This window comes from Trichomycterus rosablanca, chromosome 9 (genome assembly GCF_030014385.1).
Source record: "Trichomycterus rosablanca isolate fTriRos1 chromosome 9, fTriRos1.hap1, whole genome shotgun sequence".
In the NCBI taxonomy this organism is placed as follows: Eukaryota; Metazoa; Chordata; class Actinopteri; order Siluriformes; family Trichomycteridae; genus Trichomycterus; species Trichomycterus rosablanca.
Window position 1 is genome coordinate 31,755,072 of NC_085996.1, and position 15,220 is coordinate 31,770,291.

Sequence of the window (15,220 nt, forward strand, 5' to 3'; positions counted from 1 at the left end):
AGCATGCCACATAGTTGAACCTGTGAAATGGAGATGCTTGGATATCTTTTTAGACTATCTTCCAATTCCCATTCCCATTGTAGGCATCATGGATGGACTGGCGCCCCGCCCAGGGTGTTACTGTGTGCCTTGCGTCCATTGAAAAGCTGGGATAGGCTCCAACACCCTGACTGGATAAGCGGTTAAGAAAGTGAGTGAGTGACTGACTGACCGAGTAATAATGAACCCTCATCAGCTGAGAGATGTTTTTATTTGATGCTTCCTTGGACATCACTGGATAGTTTTTGTTTGGAATTAATATTTGAACTGTAGGACTACTTACTGTTGTAGAAAGTGTCAGGTGGTGGTGTCAGACTCAACACAGCTGATCAACAGAAATCACGTCACACTATCTGTCGTGTACAGTTTCATAATGCAGTTCTCACTGTGTGCTCCAGACCTAATAATGCTTTTCACTGACGTGGTACTGCACAGCACTGTTACGAATCTGAATCTAAATTTAAATCGGATTAAGGATCGTTATCTGCATGCAGTTCATGGCTCTGCCAAACTGATAAGGGTTCGCACCGGTGCAGCCGACTGAACGGAACTCCATTCCATTATACTCGATATCATTGGATCTTCTAATAATTACATTTCACCAGACTTCACCAATCAATAGTCTGCATGATCAGTTACTATATCATACTGTACAGCACTGTCCAGTAAAAAACACTTAAAATGTATTTAAAATATGCAAAATATGGTGGCTTGAGATCCCTACATCAGCACCTCTGCTACTACAAACACCAACTGTTGGGTAAAACCATAAGTAAGAGTATAAGCAAGCATCTGACTGATGGCTGGAAATCTGCCGGAATCACTAAAATGCCGATATTACGGTACTATCTTCAACAACAGCCACAGACTCATTTCACCAGACAAATCACCCATTCGGGTTCAATCAGACCTGCCCACTATCAGGTGACACCCGACTCAATCTGAGCCAAAGAGGACGGAGAGAGAGTCAGAGAGTGTGACTGATAGATGCTGAATAACTCTCACATTCTGGCACATTCTCACACCTGAGCCTCATGCAACGTCCTCACAGGCTCTCAGGTCTGATCATAGACTGCAGTCCTGCACACTGAGAGAAAAGAGGCACAGGAGCAGCTCGCTGTAAAGTACTCGACATTTCTCAACAGCCGCCACGTCCTTAATAAAACAGTGTTTCTTCAGGATCTGGATGCATGCTTAATAATCCAGATACACCGTCCACAAAGTTAAATCAGTTCATCTAGGCACAATGTTTGGTGTGGAGATACATTTTGTTAATTATCCAGGTGATTTCTTCAGTCTAAACCGACAACACTGCATAACACTGGACAACAATGGAGTTTTATATGCAAATCACTAGAAATCTGCACAGAGATCAAGGCTCTGTGCAGGCCACTGTGGTTCCATTCAAGGAAATTCAAACCATGTATGAGGGTTCTTCAAAAAATCCTATTTATTAAGAATTTTAAAAACAAATGAAATCACTTTTCACTTTTGTTTTTGGTTGAGCGTGTAGCCACTGATGCACTGCTGCTTTCACATCATCACATGAAAATCTTCTTCCTCTTAAAGCTTCTTTGAGCTTCCAAAAAGGAAGGAAATCAGATTCCGCTTAATCGGACTGTAAGCTCCCACCCTCACAGTTTCCAACCAAAATATAAAAGTGTGGAAACTTTTTGAAGATCCCTCGTTTTTATGGACCTCACTTTGTGCACAGGGAAAAGTCTAAAACATGCTGGAATGGGAAAGAACCTTCCCCAAAGAGAAATTATATAATGTATTTTATATTATTGATCTTATACACCAGTAAGCAATGAATAATAATTAGGGAGGTGTCTACATACAATACCCAATTCCTCTACTGCATGTTTTTAGAAGTTGGGACAGTGACCAGAGATTTAAGAGGTTTAAATGTGTAGCACCCGGGGCGCTCAGGTGGTGCAGCGATAAAACACGCTAGCACACCAGAGCTAACATTTCGAACATGTTTGTGCGAAACTCAGCTCTGCCATCAGGCAAGCTGGGCAGCTACATGAACAACGATTGGCTGCTGTTGTAGGGGGGTGCCGGACGGAACCTCTTGACTGATGCAGTTACAACCTCTGCTGGCTGATTGATGGCGCCTGCACAGGGACGAGTAATAATGCGTTGATCAGGGTGTGGCTCTCGGTACACAAAGTTGATCCGCATATGAACTCGCCTCATGCAGGTGAAAAGATGCAGTCGGCTACTGCTCACGTGTTGGAGGGGGCGTGTGTTCGTCTCGGCTCTCTTCAACCAGGGTGGAGATCAACATCGGTAGAGAGGAAGCGTAATGCAGTAGGGTAATTGGCTCCAACTAGATTGGGAGGAAAATTGGGGAAAAATGCAAAAAAAAAACCAAAACAATTGTGTAGCACCTGTGCTCTGTGCCCTCACCCAACATTTGTTTATCCATTTTCATAAACCATTTCATCATGGTCAGGGTCAAGGTAGAAAACACTAAGTGCAAGGCAGGAATTTACCCAGGCCAGGGTGCAAGTCTACTGCAACTCAACACCCACTCAATCATACCAAGGGACAATTTAAAACAGCCAATTAACCTTCTGCATCTTTTCTACAGGTGGATGGAAACCTCAGGACCTAGAACACACCTAGGCAAAAAAAACATGCAAATTCCTCATAGACAGTAGCTGTGATCTAAACCAGCTCTACCACTGTGCCACCCTCACCAATTATGCCTTATTAATTTTAGTTAATTTGCTAAACTATAAAACCACCAATCGTCATTTCGATCTGCTCATTTGTCCCATTAAATCACTGCTATTTAGAAAATAAAACATAACGTTTAATGGCCTGCGATGTCACTTAGCACCCCATCAAAGTGGAGCTCAGAACAATCAGATACTGCGTTTGTGCCAAGAGAACAATTTAAGCAATTTTATTTTCAGGAGCAGCACAAACGTTAAAAAAAAAAAAAAAAAAAAAAAACTTGGGTTTTTAAAATACCCAGGCTGCCAATTTCACATTTTTATGTTAATGGTCTTGTTTGGTCACAGTGCAGATTTATATATTTTATTTCTTTCATTATTATGGTTAACAAAATGCAATCACTTTTGTCAGTAGTTGTACTAAGAACATTTCCACTCTGAGTCTCAATAATATCCTTATTATTACAATATTATAATAAATCCAAAGTTCTGTCAAAGCTGTCAATGTTCTGAGTAGACACTTAAGAATAAATTCACATAGCAACCACAGCCAAACTCATAGAAACCTGGGACACACCCAGCTGGGCAAGCTTCGGCTCAAGTGTACCTGGTTAGCTCTACAGGCCAAATACAGTAATATATTCTAGTGCCAAAAATGTTCCACCATAGACTTCTATTCCATATTAGCATTATTATTATTTGCTGAGACAAACATGCTTTTTTTTAATCACGGTTTGTTTAAAAGAGGCAAATAATCATAAAATGAGTAATTTATCACATAACATTTATAACATTATTTGAGGAGGAGGGCCACACTCATGATCTATACTCTCTGGGACTCTCTCTAAACTCACTGATATTAAAACAGACGAATGTTAACTATTATCCAATCCTTATAATAATGTAATGAGTACACTAAATATTATGTTTTACATAATTATTGGCTAAAAACTACAACATATTACTTCCCCTAAATATTTCAAATCTCCCTGAGGGAGTGCCGCTCAGGTGGCGCAGCGGTAAAATACGCTAGCACACCAGAGCTGGGATTTTGAATACATCGTATCCAATCTTAGCTCTGCCATCCGGCTGGGTTGGGCTGGGCAGCTGATTAGCTGTTGTTCATATTGGGTGTGTCAAGCCGAAACAGGGTTTCTCATTACTGGTGCAATTACAATCTCTGCTGGCTGACTGATGGCACCTGCGCAGAGTTGGGGAATAATGCTGATCAGGGTGTGGCTCTCCGTGCACAAGGCTGATCCACATATGAACTTGCCTCGTGCAGGTGAAAAGATGCAGTCAGGACTGCATGTAGGAGGGGGCGTGTGTCAGTTGCGAAGCTCCTCAGTTAGCAGTGGAGGGTTGTATCGGTAGAGGTAAAGCATAACGTAATCAGGGTAATTGGATACGACTAGATTAGGGGAGAAAAATCAGAGAAAAAAGAGAAAAAAATCTCCCTGAGGGCAAGGGCAGTTGTAGCCCAGCGGTTAAGTTACTAGACTAGTAATCAAAAGTTTGCTGGTTTAAGCCCCACCTCTGCTAGATTGCTGCTGTTGGGCCCTTGAGCAAGGTCCTCAGACTAAACTGTCACACTACGGTAAGTCACTTATAGATATGGATAAAGGCGTCTGCTAAATGCCGGAAATGTAAATGGGATGAAAAGATTTGCTTGTGTTACTGTTCCTTTGGCAATGCTTAGAGAGGCAACAAAGAAGGTATTAGGATTTTATATGTTTTTTTTTTTTTTTTTTTAAGACATTTTTTTATGGCTCACTCAACTTTGGACAGTGTCACCTGTGTTTCAGCAGCGTCTAATTTAACATTATAGAACTTTGTACGTCTCTAAGTTATTAATTTTTGTTGATTTTTGTTGGTTTACATAATTTGTCACTGACAAACCAACAGAAAGCTTATAAATAAAATGATATTCTCTTTTTGGACAAAGCAGAACAAGTTTAATCACTAAAAAAGCCAAACTCATAAAAATCCCAAGACCTGCATGACAACTAAACGTTTGACTTCAGCTGTAAAAACAGGTAAACAAAGCACATATTACATATATGAACATACCAATCATAGGAGACTCAATGAAGCTCCAGGTGTTGGTTTGGGGGACGTAGGATTGTAGGACACCAGCTGATCGTCCAGCTTCGTTTACTCCTCCGAACACGTAGATTTTCCCCCCACACACTGTAGCTGCTGCCGAGTGCACTGGTTTGGGAAGTGGAGAGACCGTCTCCCACTGGTTAGTGATGGTGTCATATCTAAAAAAAACAAGAAATAAATAAATAATTAGTTAGTTCTGAGTACAGTCGCATCCTATTTATTGCTTTCTCCACTTACTTAGCATCATTGTTTCTGTTATTTTCATAATTCTGAGGTTCTACACAGAAAGATGTGAGGGCTAGTAGGACCACAAGGAAAAATTCCCAAGACCAAAGTTCTGCACTCATTCCCATTTCTGTGTGTCTTTGTCGTGTAGGGTAACACTGGAATCCGTAGACTATTAAACCACTCACCAGCATGAGAGTTCATCGACATGGCTATTACCTTCAGTATCAACAATCAGAGGTGTTTTGAATCAGTTCACGCATGCTTCTAATGACCGTTAAAGACTAGAAAATTACTCATACATGCCATCGTTAGTCTGCTGAACAAAGGCCATTAAGATCACTTTCACAGTCACAATGAGCTGCCCCTTATTGTTCAGCTCTGCATACAGATATGTCTGAATATGAATAATTGGCAGAGTGTATTTGTTAGTCTGACCTGCGTAAGATAAATCCCCTTCCAGCAAAGTCATTCATTTAGTCAGTGTAACCTGTAATGACTTGCTACAGGTGAACAGTGAGCTAATGGCAGTAGTGTTCATAAGTCTGCAGTCAGAGATTATCACAACTCATTCATCCTTGCCTGAGGAGGTATGGCTCAACCGGCGTTTCAGAATAATGTGTTCTCTTACAACGGCAGAGAAGAAATTCAAAGTGAACTTAGATCTGAGAAGCTTAGAACCTGCTGTTTTAAATGTCTTCATATATATACACACCGATCAGCCATAACATTAAAACCACAAATCAAAATCAGCTCCACTTACCATACAAAAGCACTTTGTAGTTCTACAATTACTGACTGTAGTTCATCTGTTTCTCTGCATGCTTTGTTAGCCCTCTTTTATGCTGTTCTTCAATGGTCAGGACTCTCCCAGGACCACTACAGAGCAGGTATTATTTGGGTGTGGATCATTCTCAGCACTGCAGTGACTCTGACATGGTGGTGGTGTGTTAGTGTGTGTTGTGCTGGTATGAGTGGATAAGACACAGCAGCGCTGATGGAGTTTTTAAACACCTCACTGTCACTACTGGACTGAGAATAGTCCACCAATCAAAAATATCCAGCCAACAGCGCCCCATGGGCAGCGTCCTGTGACCACTGATGAAGGTCTAGAAGATGAACAACTCAAACAGCAGCAATAGATGAGCGATCGTCTCTGACTTTACATCTACAAGGTGGACCAACTAGGTAGGAGTGTCTAATAGAGTGGACAGTGAGTGTACACAGTATTTATAAACTCCAGCAGCGCTGCTGTGTCTGATCCACTCATACCAGCACAACACACACTAACACACCACCACCATGTCAGTGTCACTGCAGTGCTGAGAATGATCCACCACCTAAATAATAATAGCTGCTCTGTGGGGGTCCTGACCATTGAAGAACAGAGTGAAAGCAGTAGAGAAACAGATGGAATACAGTCAGTAATTGTAGAACTACAAAGTGCTTCTGTATGGTAAATGGAACTGATAAAATGGATGGTGAGTGTAGAAACAAGGAGGTGGTCATAATGTTATGGCTGATCAGTGTATATATAAAGAGTGATACGAGCACAGAATGCAATTACGAGCCAAATGTAATCAATTCCACAGCACAAAATTATTAGTAAGTAAATTAGTGACAAAGTGGCTTAATGGATTCACCGTTAATGGAAATTTGCAGGTGAAGATAATTGGAAAAGTAATATTTAGCAGAATCAGAGCTTGAAATGCCAGGAGGTAAAAGAACATTAGCAACCTCATTTATGTCTTTATAAACACATCAAGGCAACGTAATGATTTCATGATATGAAAGCACGGGACCTGTAATGAAGAGTGATGCTGAATATTCGGATGCTTACACTTGCCAGGAATGTAGTTTAGTCCAATAATCTAAATTTCCATCTTTGAGCATGTTTGCAAAATGTTTATGTACAAAACTGAAAACTCGCTGCTCAGGTGGCACAGCGATAAAACACTAGACACTAGCCCACCAGAGCTAACGGTTCTAACTCATCGTTTCGAAACTCAGCTCTGCCATCCGGCTGGGCTGGGCGGCTACATAAACAACGATTGGCTTGTTGTTCATACAGGGTGGAAAAAAGCCGAATAAAGACCTCATAACTGATGCAATTATGACCTCTGCGGGCTGATTGATGGTGTCTGCACAGAGTTGAGGATAATGCGATAAGGGTGTGGCTCTGTGTGCACAGAGCTGATCGACATATGAACTCGCCTCATGCAGGTAAAAATATGCAGTTAGCTACTGCACACGTGTCGAAGGGGGCGTGACAGTCTTGCTTTTCTCAATTGGGCTGGGGGTCAGCACCAGTGGAGAAGAAGCATAATGCAATTGTGTAAAAATTAAATGTAAAAAAAATCAGAAGAAAAAGGGAGAAAATGCTATTAAAAACAAAAAACAAAAACTGAAAAGTCTCTGAAAATTGCTAATAAATGTCTTTAAGATTCTTTAAACTCCCAGGACTGATCTGACCTAAATCCCTTACATGTGTATGTAAGCGTCTGGATTGAACCAGACATGGTAAATTATAAAAACTCATTAGTCATAAAATGAGCCTTAGACCTTGGACCCAGAGGAACACTCATATAACGATTATTGAGACAGTGAGGATGCATCTTGCATACTTCTACTAATTAAATGAATATTTAGTGTGTTCTATAGTGCGCTATATAATATAATCCCCCAAAGGATCCCTTATTGGAGGCCTGTTCCTCTCATAAACCCCCCAAAAATTACTACTGGGTCAAAATATACAGAAACATCTTACATTTATTCATTCATTGTCTGTTTTACCACATCTATGCCATATTCAGTGTTGGAGCCTATCTCAGCTTTTCAATGGGCACAAGGCACACAGTAACACCCTGGATGGGGCGCCAGTCCATCGCAGGGCAAACACACATACACATGCACACACACACTCACCTATAGAGCAATTCAGTGTCTCCAATTAACCTGACTGCATTTTGGACTGTGGGAGGAAAACGGAGCTTCCGGAGAAAACCCACACAGACATGGGGAGAACATGCAAACTCCACACAGAAAGGACCCGGACCGGACCGCACCGCCTGGGGTTCGAACCCAGGACCTTCTTGCTGTGAGGCGACAGTGCTACCCACCGAGCTACCACAACTAAGATTAGAACCAGTTAAAAGCATTAAACCCCAGCAGTTGTAGCTTAGTGGTTACGGTACTAGACTAGTAATCAGAAGGTTGCCGGTTCAAGCCCCACCACTGCCAGGTTGCCACTGTTGGGCCCTTGAGCAACACCCTAAACCCTCAGTTGCTTAGATTGTAAACCACCACAACTGTAAGTGGTTTTGGATACAAGCGTCTGCTTTTTTTAGGACAAAAACAGCTGGGGAAATTATTAAAAACCAACACAGCTTTGACCTGCCCATATATTTGTATGTTAAAATCTGACTTCCACTGACTCACAGATCTCAAAAGACTCTTGATGATGACTTAAACCAGACCTGGGTAGGAACAGCAGAGTTGGTCATGTATGTTAAAAACTGTATTAATGAGTAGACAAGCAAGAAAGCAGAAAAGGGTAAGAAAAGTACATGTTAATGTTAATGTACAGATTTTAATCTGTACGCTGACATCATGTATCAGAGATGACTGTTCTTCCAGAGGCGGGTGAATAAGAGTAGTGCTTTGTGATGGTTTCACCACCATGCTATAATTATGACATTTTCTATAATGTGTCCCCTAGCTTTCATACCTCCACTGAGACACAGTTTAATCACACAGCAAGAGATGACGAGCTACGCTCGAGAATGGGGGTGCACAATATTATGTACACAAGTAAATATTCTAGTGTTACTTTGTCAGTCATGGGATTTGATTCCATTTGCATTTGCAATGAATGTCCGGGTGCTCATGAGGCTTTTGGAAAGTTGTGAACGTGTTTTGCAAATTAGAAACGTCAAAAGAAATTGCACTAGGTAAATGCCTGCTAGGTCTGATACATTTTTAGCAGTGCATGCACCCTGGGAAATATTCTCAAGGTGGACTCGATAGCCACCGTTTCGTGTAATATTTAAACGCAATGGTAAATGAGATCCTGAATATTCTGCAGTTGAAATGCAGCTGTGAGTCATTTAAATCTCTCTGAGCCCGTGAACATCAGTCCTTCCCCATCCTTATCGGAGCTTCCTGGGCCGTGAAACGCCACCTTATCTTACCCAGCGCTCAGGTGTAGCTACACAACAGACTATTGAGAGTGAAGAAGGTCACGCCGAACACCGATGCCAAGGGCTCAACAAGTTAATGGCGCATTTTCATGCGCGGCGGTGCCTGGAATCAATATGTTAATGATGTGCACGGGAGTGAAGGGGGCAGACCACGTCTGGCAGAGTTTCCCTGCATAAATCTAACTACTGCTGCCAAGTCCACTCCATCAACACTGCGAGGCTAGTCAAAGACTCTCTAGTGTAAGATTGGGTAGCTTGGCATCACACCCAGGTGTTGCAGGATGGGTGTTGGGTTTAGATAGAGTCAGTCTGTGTGTTTGAATGCTAGATGACCTCTCCCTAAAGGTACCAGCAATCTGAAATGGACTGTCAAGATTTATGGACCAATGTAAATAAAGCTTTTAAACGTAGTTCAAAATTGGGGTGTAGATGACACAAAAAGACTTGTTGAAACAATTGTATTAAGTTAGGAAAATTGCACATACCAAGAAGTGCTGCACAGCTCTAAACACAAAAGTTTGATCCACTCTGTAACCCTAACCCAAACCCTAATTATGGAGAAACATGAGCATGCTGCTTGTGCAACTCCACTTCAAAACCATATCTGCTACCGAAAGTCTCATTTAAAATATTCTTTAAAAGCTCTGTACAGACAATTTGAGATGAAACACTGACAATTTATAGCTCGACTATAATGATCTATCTCATTTACAGAAGTTTATACTGCTGTAAACACAATCTTTTGAAATACACAGGTCACACATTGTTAAAATGCTCTATAGATAATTTACCGTTAGAAAAATAATTATGATGCCGCTCAGGTGGCGCAGCGGTAAAAACACACGCTGAAACCAGAGCTGGGATCTCGAATACATCGTATCGATTCTCAGCTCTGCCTGCCGGCTAAGGCTGAGTGGCCACATGAACAACGATTGGCCTGTTGTTCAGATATGGGCGGGACTAAGCTGGATGGGGTCTCTCTCTCATGACTGGTGCAATTACGACCTCTGCTGACTGGTTGATGGTGCCTGCACAGAGATGAGAAAAGAGTGCTCTCAGGGTGTGTCCCTGCACTCATCAGAGTGTAGGTGATAAGATGCATACGACATGCTGCCCATGTGTCGGAGGGGGCGTGAGTAAGCTTCGTTCTCCTCAATCAGAGCAGGGATCGGCATAGGTGGAGAGAAAGCATGACACAATCGGGCAATTGGACAAGCTAAAAAGGGAGAAAATGCATAAACAATATATATATATATATACTGTATACTGTATATACAGTGCCTTGCAAAAGTATTCAGCCCCCTTGAACTTTTCAACCTTTTGCCACATTTCAGGCTTCAAACATAACGATATGAAATTGTAATTTTTTGTGAAGAATCAACAACAAGTGGGACACAATCGTGAAGTGGAACGAAATTTATTGGATATTTTAAACTTTTTTTAGAAATAAAAAACTAAAAAGTGGGGCGTGCAATATTATTCAGCCCCTTTACTTTCAGTGCAGCAAACTCACTCCAGAAGTTCAGTGAGGATCTCTGAATGATCCAATGTTGACCTAAATGACTGATGGTGATAAATAGAATCCACCTGTGTGTAATCAAGTCTCCGTATAAATGCACCTGCTCTGTGACAGTCTCAGAGTTCTGTTTAAAGCGCAGAGAGCATCATGAAGACCAAGGAACACACCAGGCAGGTCCGAGATACTGTTGTGGAGAAGTTTAAAGCCGGATTTGGATACAAAAAGATTTCCCAAGCTTTAAACATCTCAAGGAGCACTGTGCAAGCGATCATATTGAAATGGAAGGAGTATCAGACCACTGCAAATCTACCAAGACCCGGCCGTCCCTCTAAACTTTCAGCTCAAACAAGGAGAAGACTGATCAGAGATGCAGCCAAGAGGCCCATGATCACTCTGAATGAACTGCAGAGATCTACAGCTGAGGTGGGAGACTCTGTCCATAGGACACAATCAGTCGTACACTGCACAAATCTGGCCTTTATGGAAGAGTGGCAAGAAGAAAGCCATTTCTCAAAGATATCTATAAAAAGTCACCTGGGAGACACACCAAACATGTGGAAGAAGGTGCTCTGGTCAGATGAAACCAAAATCGAACTTTTTGGCCACAATGCAAAACGTTATGTTTGGCGTAAAAGCAACACAGCTCATCACCCTGAACACACCATCCCCACTGTCAAACATGGTGGTGGCAGCATCATGGTTTGGGCCTGCTTTTCTTCAGCAGGGACAGGGAAGATGGTTAAAATTGATGGGAAGATGGATGGAGCCAAATACAGGACCATTCTGGAAGAAAACCTGTTGCAGTCTGCAAAAGACCTGAGACTGGGACGGAGATTTATCTTCCAACAAGACAATGATCCAAAACATAAAGCAAAATCTACAATGGAATGGTTCACAAATAAACGTATCCAGGTGTTAGAATGGCCAAGTCAAAGTCCAGACCTGAATCCCATCGAGAATCTGTGGAAAGAGCTGAAAACTGCTGTTCACAAACGCTCTCCATCCAACCTCACTGAGCTCGAGCTGTTTTGCAAGGAAGAATGGGCAAAAATTTCTGTCTCTCGATGCAAAACTGATAGAGACATACCCCAAGCGACTTGCAGCTGTAATCGCAGCAAAAGGTGGCGCTACAAAGTATTAACGCAAGGGGGCTGAATAATATTGCACGCCCCACTTTTCAGTTTTTTATTTCTAAAAAAAGTTTAAAATATCCAATAAATTTCGTTCCACTTCACGATTGTGTCCCACTTGTTGTTGATTCTTCACAAAAAATTACAATTTCATATCGTTATGTTTGAAGCCTGAAATGTGGCAAAAGGTTGAAAAGTTCAAGGGGGCTGAATACTTTTGCAAGGCACTGTATATATACTGTATATATACTGTATATATATATATATATATATATATATATACAGAAAAATAATTATGATAAATAATTAAACTTGGCACTGTTATATATTTCTATATAGTATATTAGTATAATAGTATATATAGGTAAATGCACTATAGGATAATACAGAAGGTGTAGGACCCGACCCCTACAGATGTCTTGTGCAGTCCATGTCTTAATTTTGACAAGATATTAGGTGGGTGGTCCTACTATTAAAATCTGTAACAAGTACCATAGATTTTTCTGACAATGATCTGTAGGTGCAAAGTACATCAATCTGTGGTCCTGTCCCATTCTGCTAATACACAATTTGGCAGAATCATTAGATTCATTCCAAGAACCTGCCAATAAACAGCTCTGCCATGATCTAGAGCAGGGGTGGCAATTAAATTTTCCAAGGGGCCACATAAGAAACTGTTACTGTTGTGGAGAGCTGGACCAATAGGGTGAACTTCATTCTGCTCAATATTAATAAGATTTCTTTTTTTATTGTCTAAATTGTACAGTTCTGATAAGCTGTTGCTGCTAAGAGTAGATGTTACAACCAGAAAATGAGAAGCAGGCAGAGTAAAAGCATCAACATTATTTCACTATTTAATCAACTTTCTTGAAAACAAATGTAAACAAAGTATGCATTAACTTTACACAATGTGATGTTGCTATTTGGATATCACAAAGCTGATCTTAACTGCTCCAGTCCTGGATGTGTAAAACTTTATAAAAAGTCTGTGTTGGTTTGCAGTTTAGTTAGCGAAGCTTTAGATGTGACGCTCTGCATCGTTCTTGTTCATCGTGCATGGTTCTTGTATTTCTCTGTGTTTAGTACCGTAACGGCAATATAAACCCTAGATTTAAATTGTTATCCTTAAACAGCTTTACACCTGACTTTTGAAGTTCATGTCTTGTTAAAAACTCTATTGTCTCTGTCAGTCGCGCTCAGTTCTTTTCACAGACACATTACGGTGAAGCTGGATACACTCGTCTCACACACACACACACGTAAATCAAAACTTGCGGAAATGTAAAGAAATAGCGCTCCAGTCTAAATAAAAACAATCCTGTTATATGGCATGTGTGATGTACATTTATTTACGTCAGATTTTTAATTGCCACTGACCTCATGCGAGCCGGTTGGGGATGGCTCGAGGGCCGGATGTGGCCAGCGGGCCGTACAATGCCCAGGTCTGATCTAGAATCAGCTTAAACACGTGTCACTGTCCACAATTAAGCAGGTTATCACCAGGTTGTAGTGCAGCAAAAAAGACGTTGCCTCAAAATCATCACCTTTTGTAGCAAAAGTCTGTTGCAAATCAAATTACCTAATTATGCAGGAGTAAATTCTTCTTTGATGGATGCCTCTAAGCCCACAGTGATGTCAACCTTGATTGACTGTGGACAGTATCACCAGTAGTCCATTAGTTTCTCATTCATGGAAAACCTGTTATTTGGTTTTTCTAGGAATAATCTGACCATCTGAATAAACTTAGCATAGCTGACAGTTTGTTTCCCCTCATACCCGCCCCCCTTCTTTTCCAAAATAAAATATTGGCAAGAGACCATTGTTTCAGCCAAATTATCCCTAATTAATAAGCTACAGGAAAGTCATCATTATTCGTTTTGTTCTGTAGTGCCAAGTTCACACTACACGACATTTCAAGTCGTCAGGTCGCTGTACAGTTTCACACTACACGACTGATCGGCGATAGGGGGTTTCACACTACACCATCTATCACCAACTGAAATCGCAGGCGAGCTTCTCTGGTCTCCCAAACTACATTTTGTCACGAAAACAAACGCGAGAAGTGACGAAAGATTTAATGATACCACATCCAAAAATTCATGTCAACAAGTAGCGAGTGATCAAAGTTGTTTGTGCGCTGATGTGCAGCGTAAAATCAATGAGAAAAAATAAATGAATCCGAGTGGATTTGGCAACGCAACCAGCAGGGATTGTTTTGTTCTGTAGCGAGGTTAATAAATATTTTTTTGCAATGCAGGGTTGGTATTATGGTTTGGCAAATATAGTAAAGCTTGTGTGTGTGCCGATGTATTCTGATAGAAACTATATTATCCCCCTCACCACACTCATTGCCAGTCGCAACCGACTGATCCAAATATTCAACATGCTAGATATCTATCCTCAGTCACCGAGTGGTCGGCGAGTGCTCGGTGAGCCGCTCGGATCGAGTTGTTGAGTAGTTCACACATAGCGATTGAGAGCCGAGATTCGATCGGCGAGCGAACACCGAGTTGCTCCCAAGCCGGCAAATCTAGCGCAGACCAGTCGGCGAGCGAAATTCAGGGCAAAAATCGTGTTGTGTGAAATAAGCATTAGTTGCTCCTGTATATTTTTAGATGCAGTAGGGGTCACAACAACGGAGTTATGGTCTGCATACCTAATTGTGTTTTTATGCCGGATGCCCTTCCTGATGCAACCCTCATTATTTTTAACTGAGCACTGAGACTGCCCTGACGAGTGCATTTCCCAATGGCTAGACTATTCGGTCATTTCTGTGTAGACATCAAACTAGCCAATAGGACCAATGTGATTTAAACCCTGGATCTAAGCACTATTTCATGTTTTACCATGGTGCCACACAAGCAGGGAAGCATATAATTTTCTTTATATCATTTATTTATTACACCTGCTAGCAACAGGTTGATTGATTTTTTTTACACCTGTTAGAAGGGGTTTCCCAATACTTTTGTCTGTTTGTTCATTTGTTTATTAGGATTTTAACGTCATGTTTTACACTTTGGTTACATTCATGACAGAAACTGTAGTTACTCGTTACACAAGATTCATCAGTTCACGAGTTCAAGTTCACCTCACTTGCATGTTTTTGGACTGTGGGAGGAAACCGGAGCTCCTGGAGGAAACCCATACAGACACGGGGAGAACATGCAAACTCCACACAGAAAGGACCCAGACCGCCCCACCTAGGGGTTCGAACCCAGGACCTTCTTGCTGTGAGGCGACAGTGCTACCCACTTTTGTCTGTATAGTGTACACCGATCAGCCATAACATTAAAACCACCTCCTTGTTTCTACACT

At 41.4% G+C, this 15,220-nt stretch overlaps 1 protein-coding gene across 1 annotated transcript in view; it reads right to left on the minus strand.

Moving 5' to 3' along the window:
* LOC134320700 (kelch-like protein 29) overlaps nt 1–15,220 on the minus strand; it is a 352,789-nt gene that overhangs the window by 14,555 nt on the left and 323,014 nt on the right. Inside the window, exon 12 of the mRNA XM_063002246.1 lies at nt 4,797–4,990. Coding sequence (XP_062858316.1) covers nt 4,797–4,990 — 194 coding nt within the window. The remainder of the gene's footprint in view (nt 1–4,796; nt 4,991–15,220) is intronic.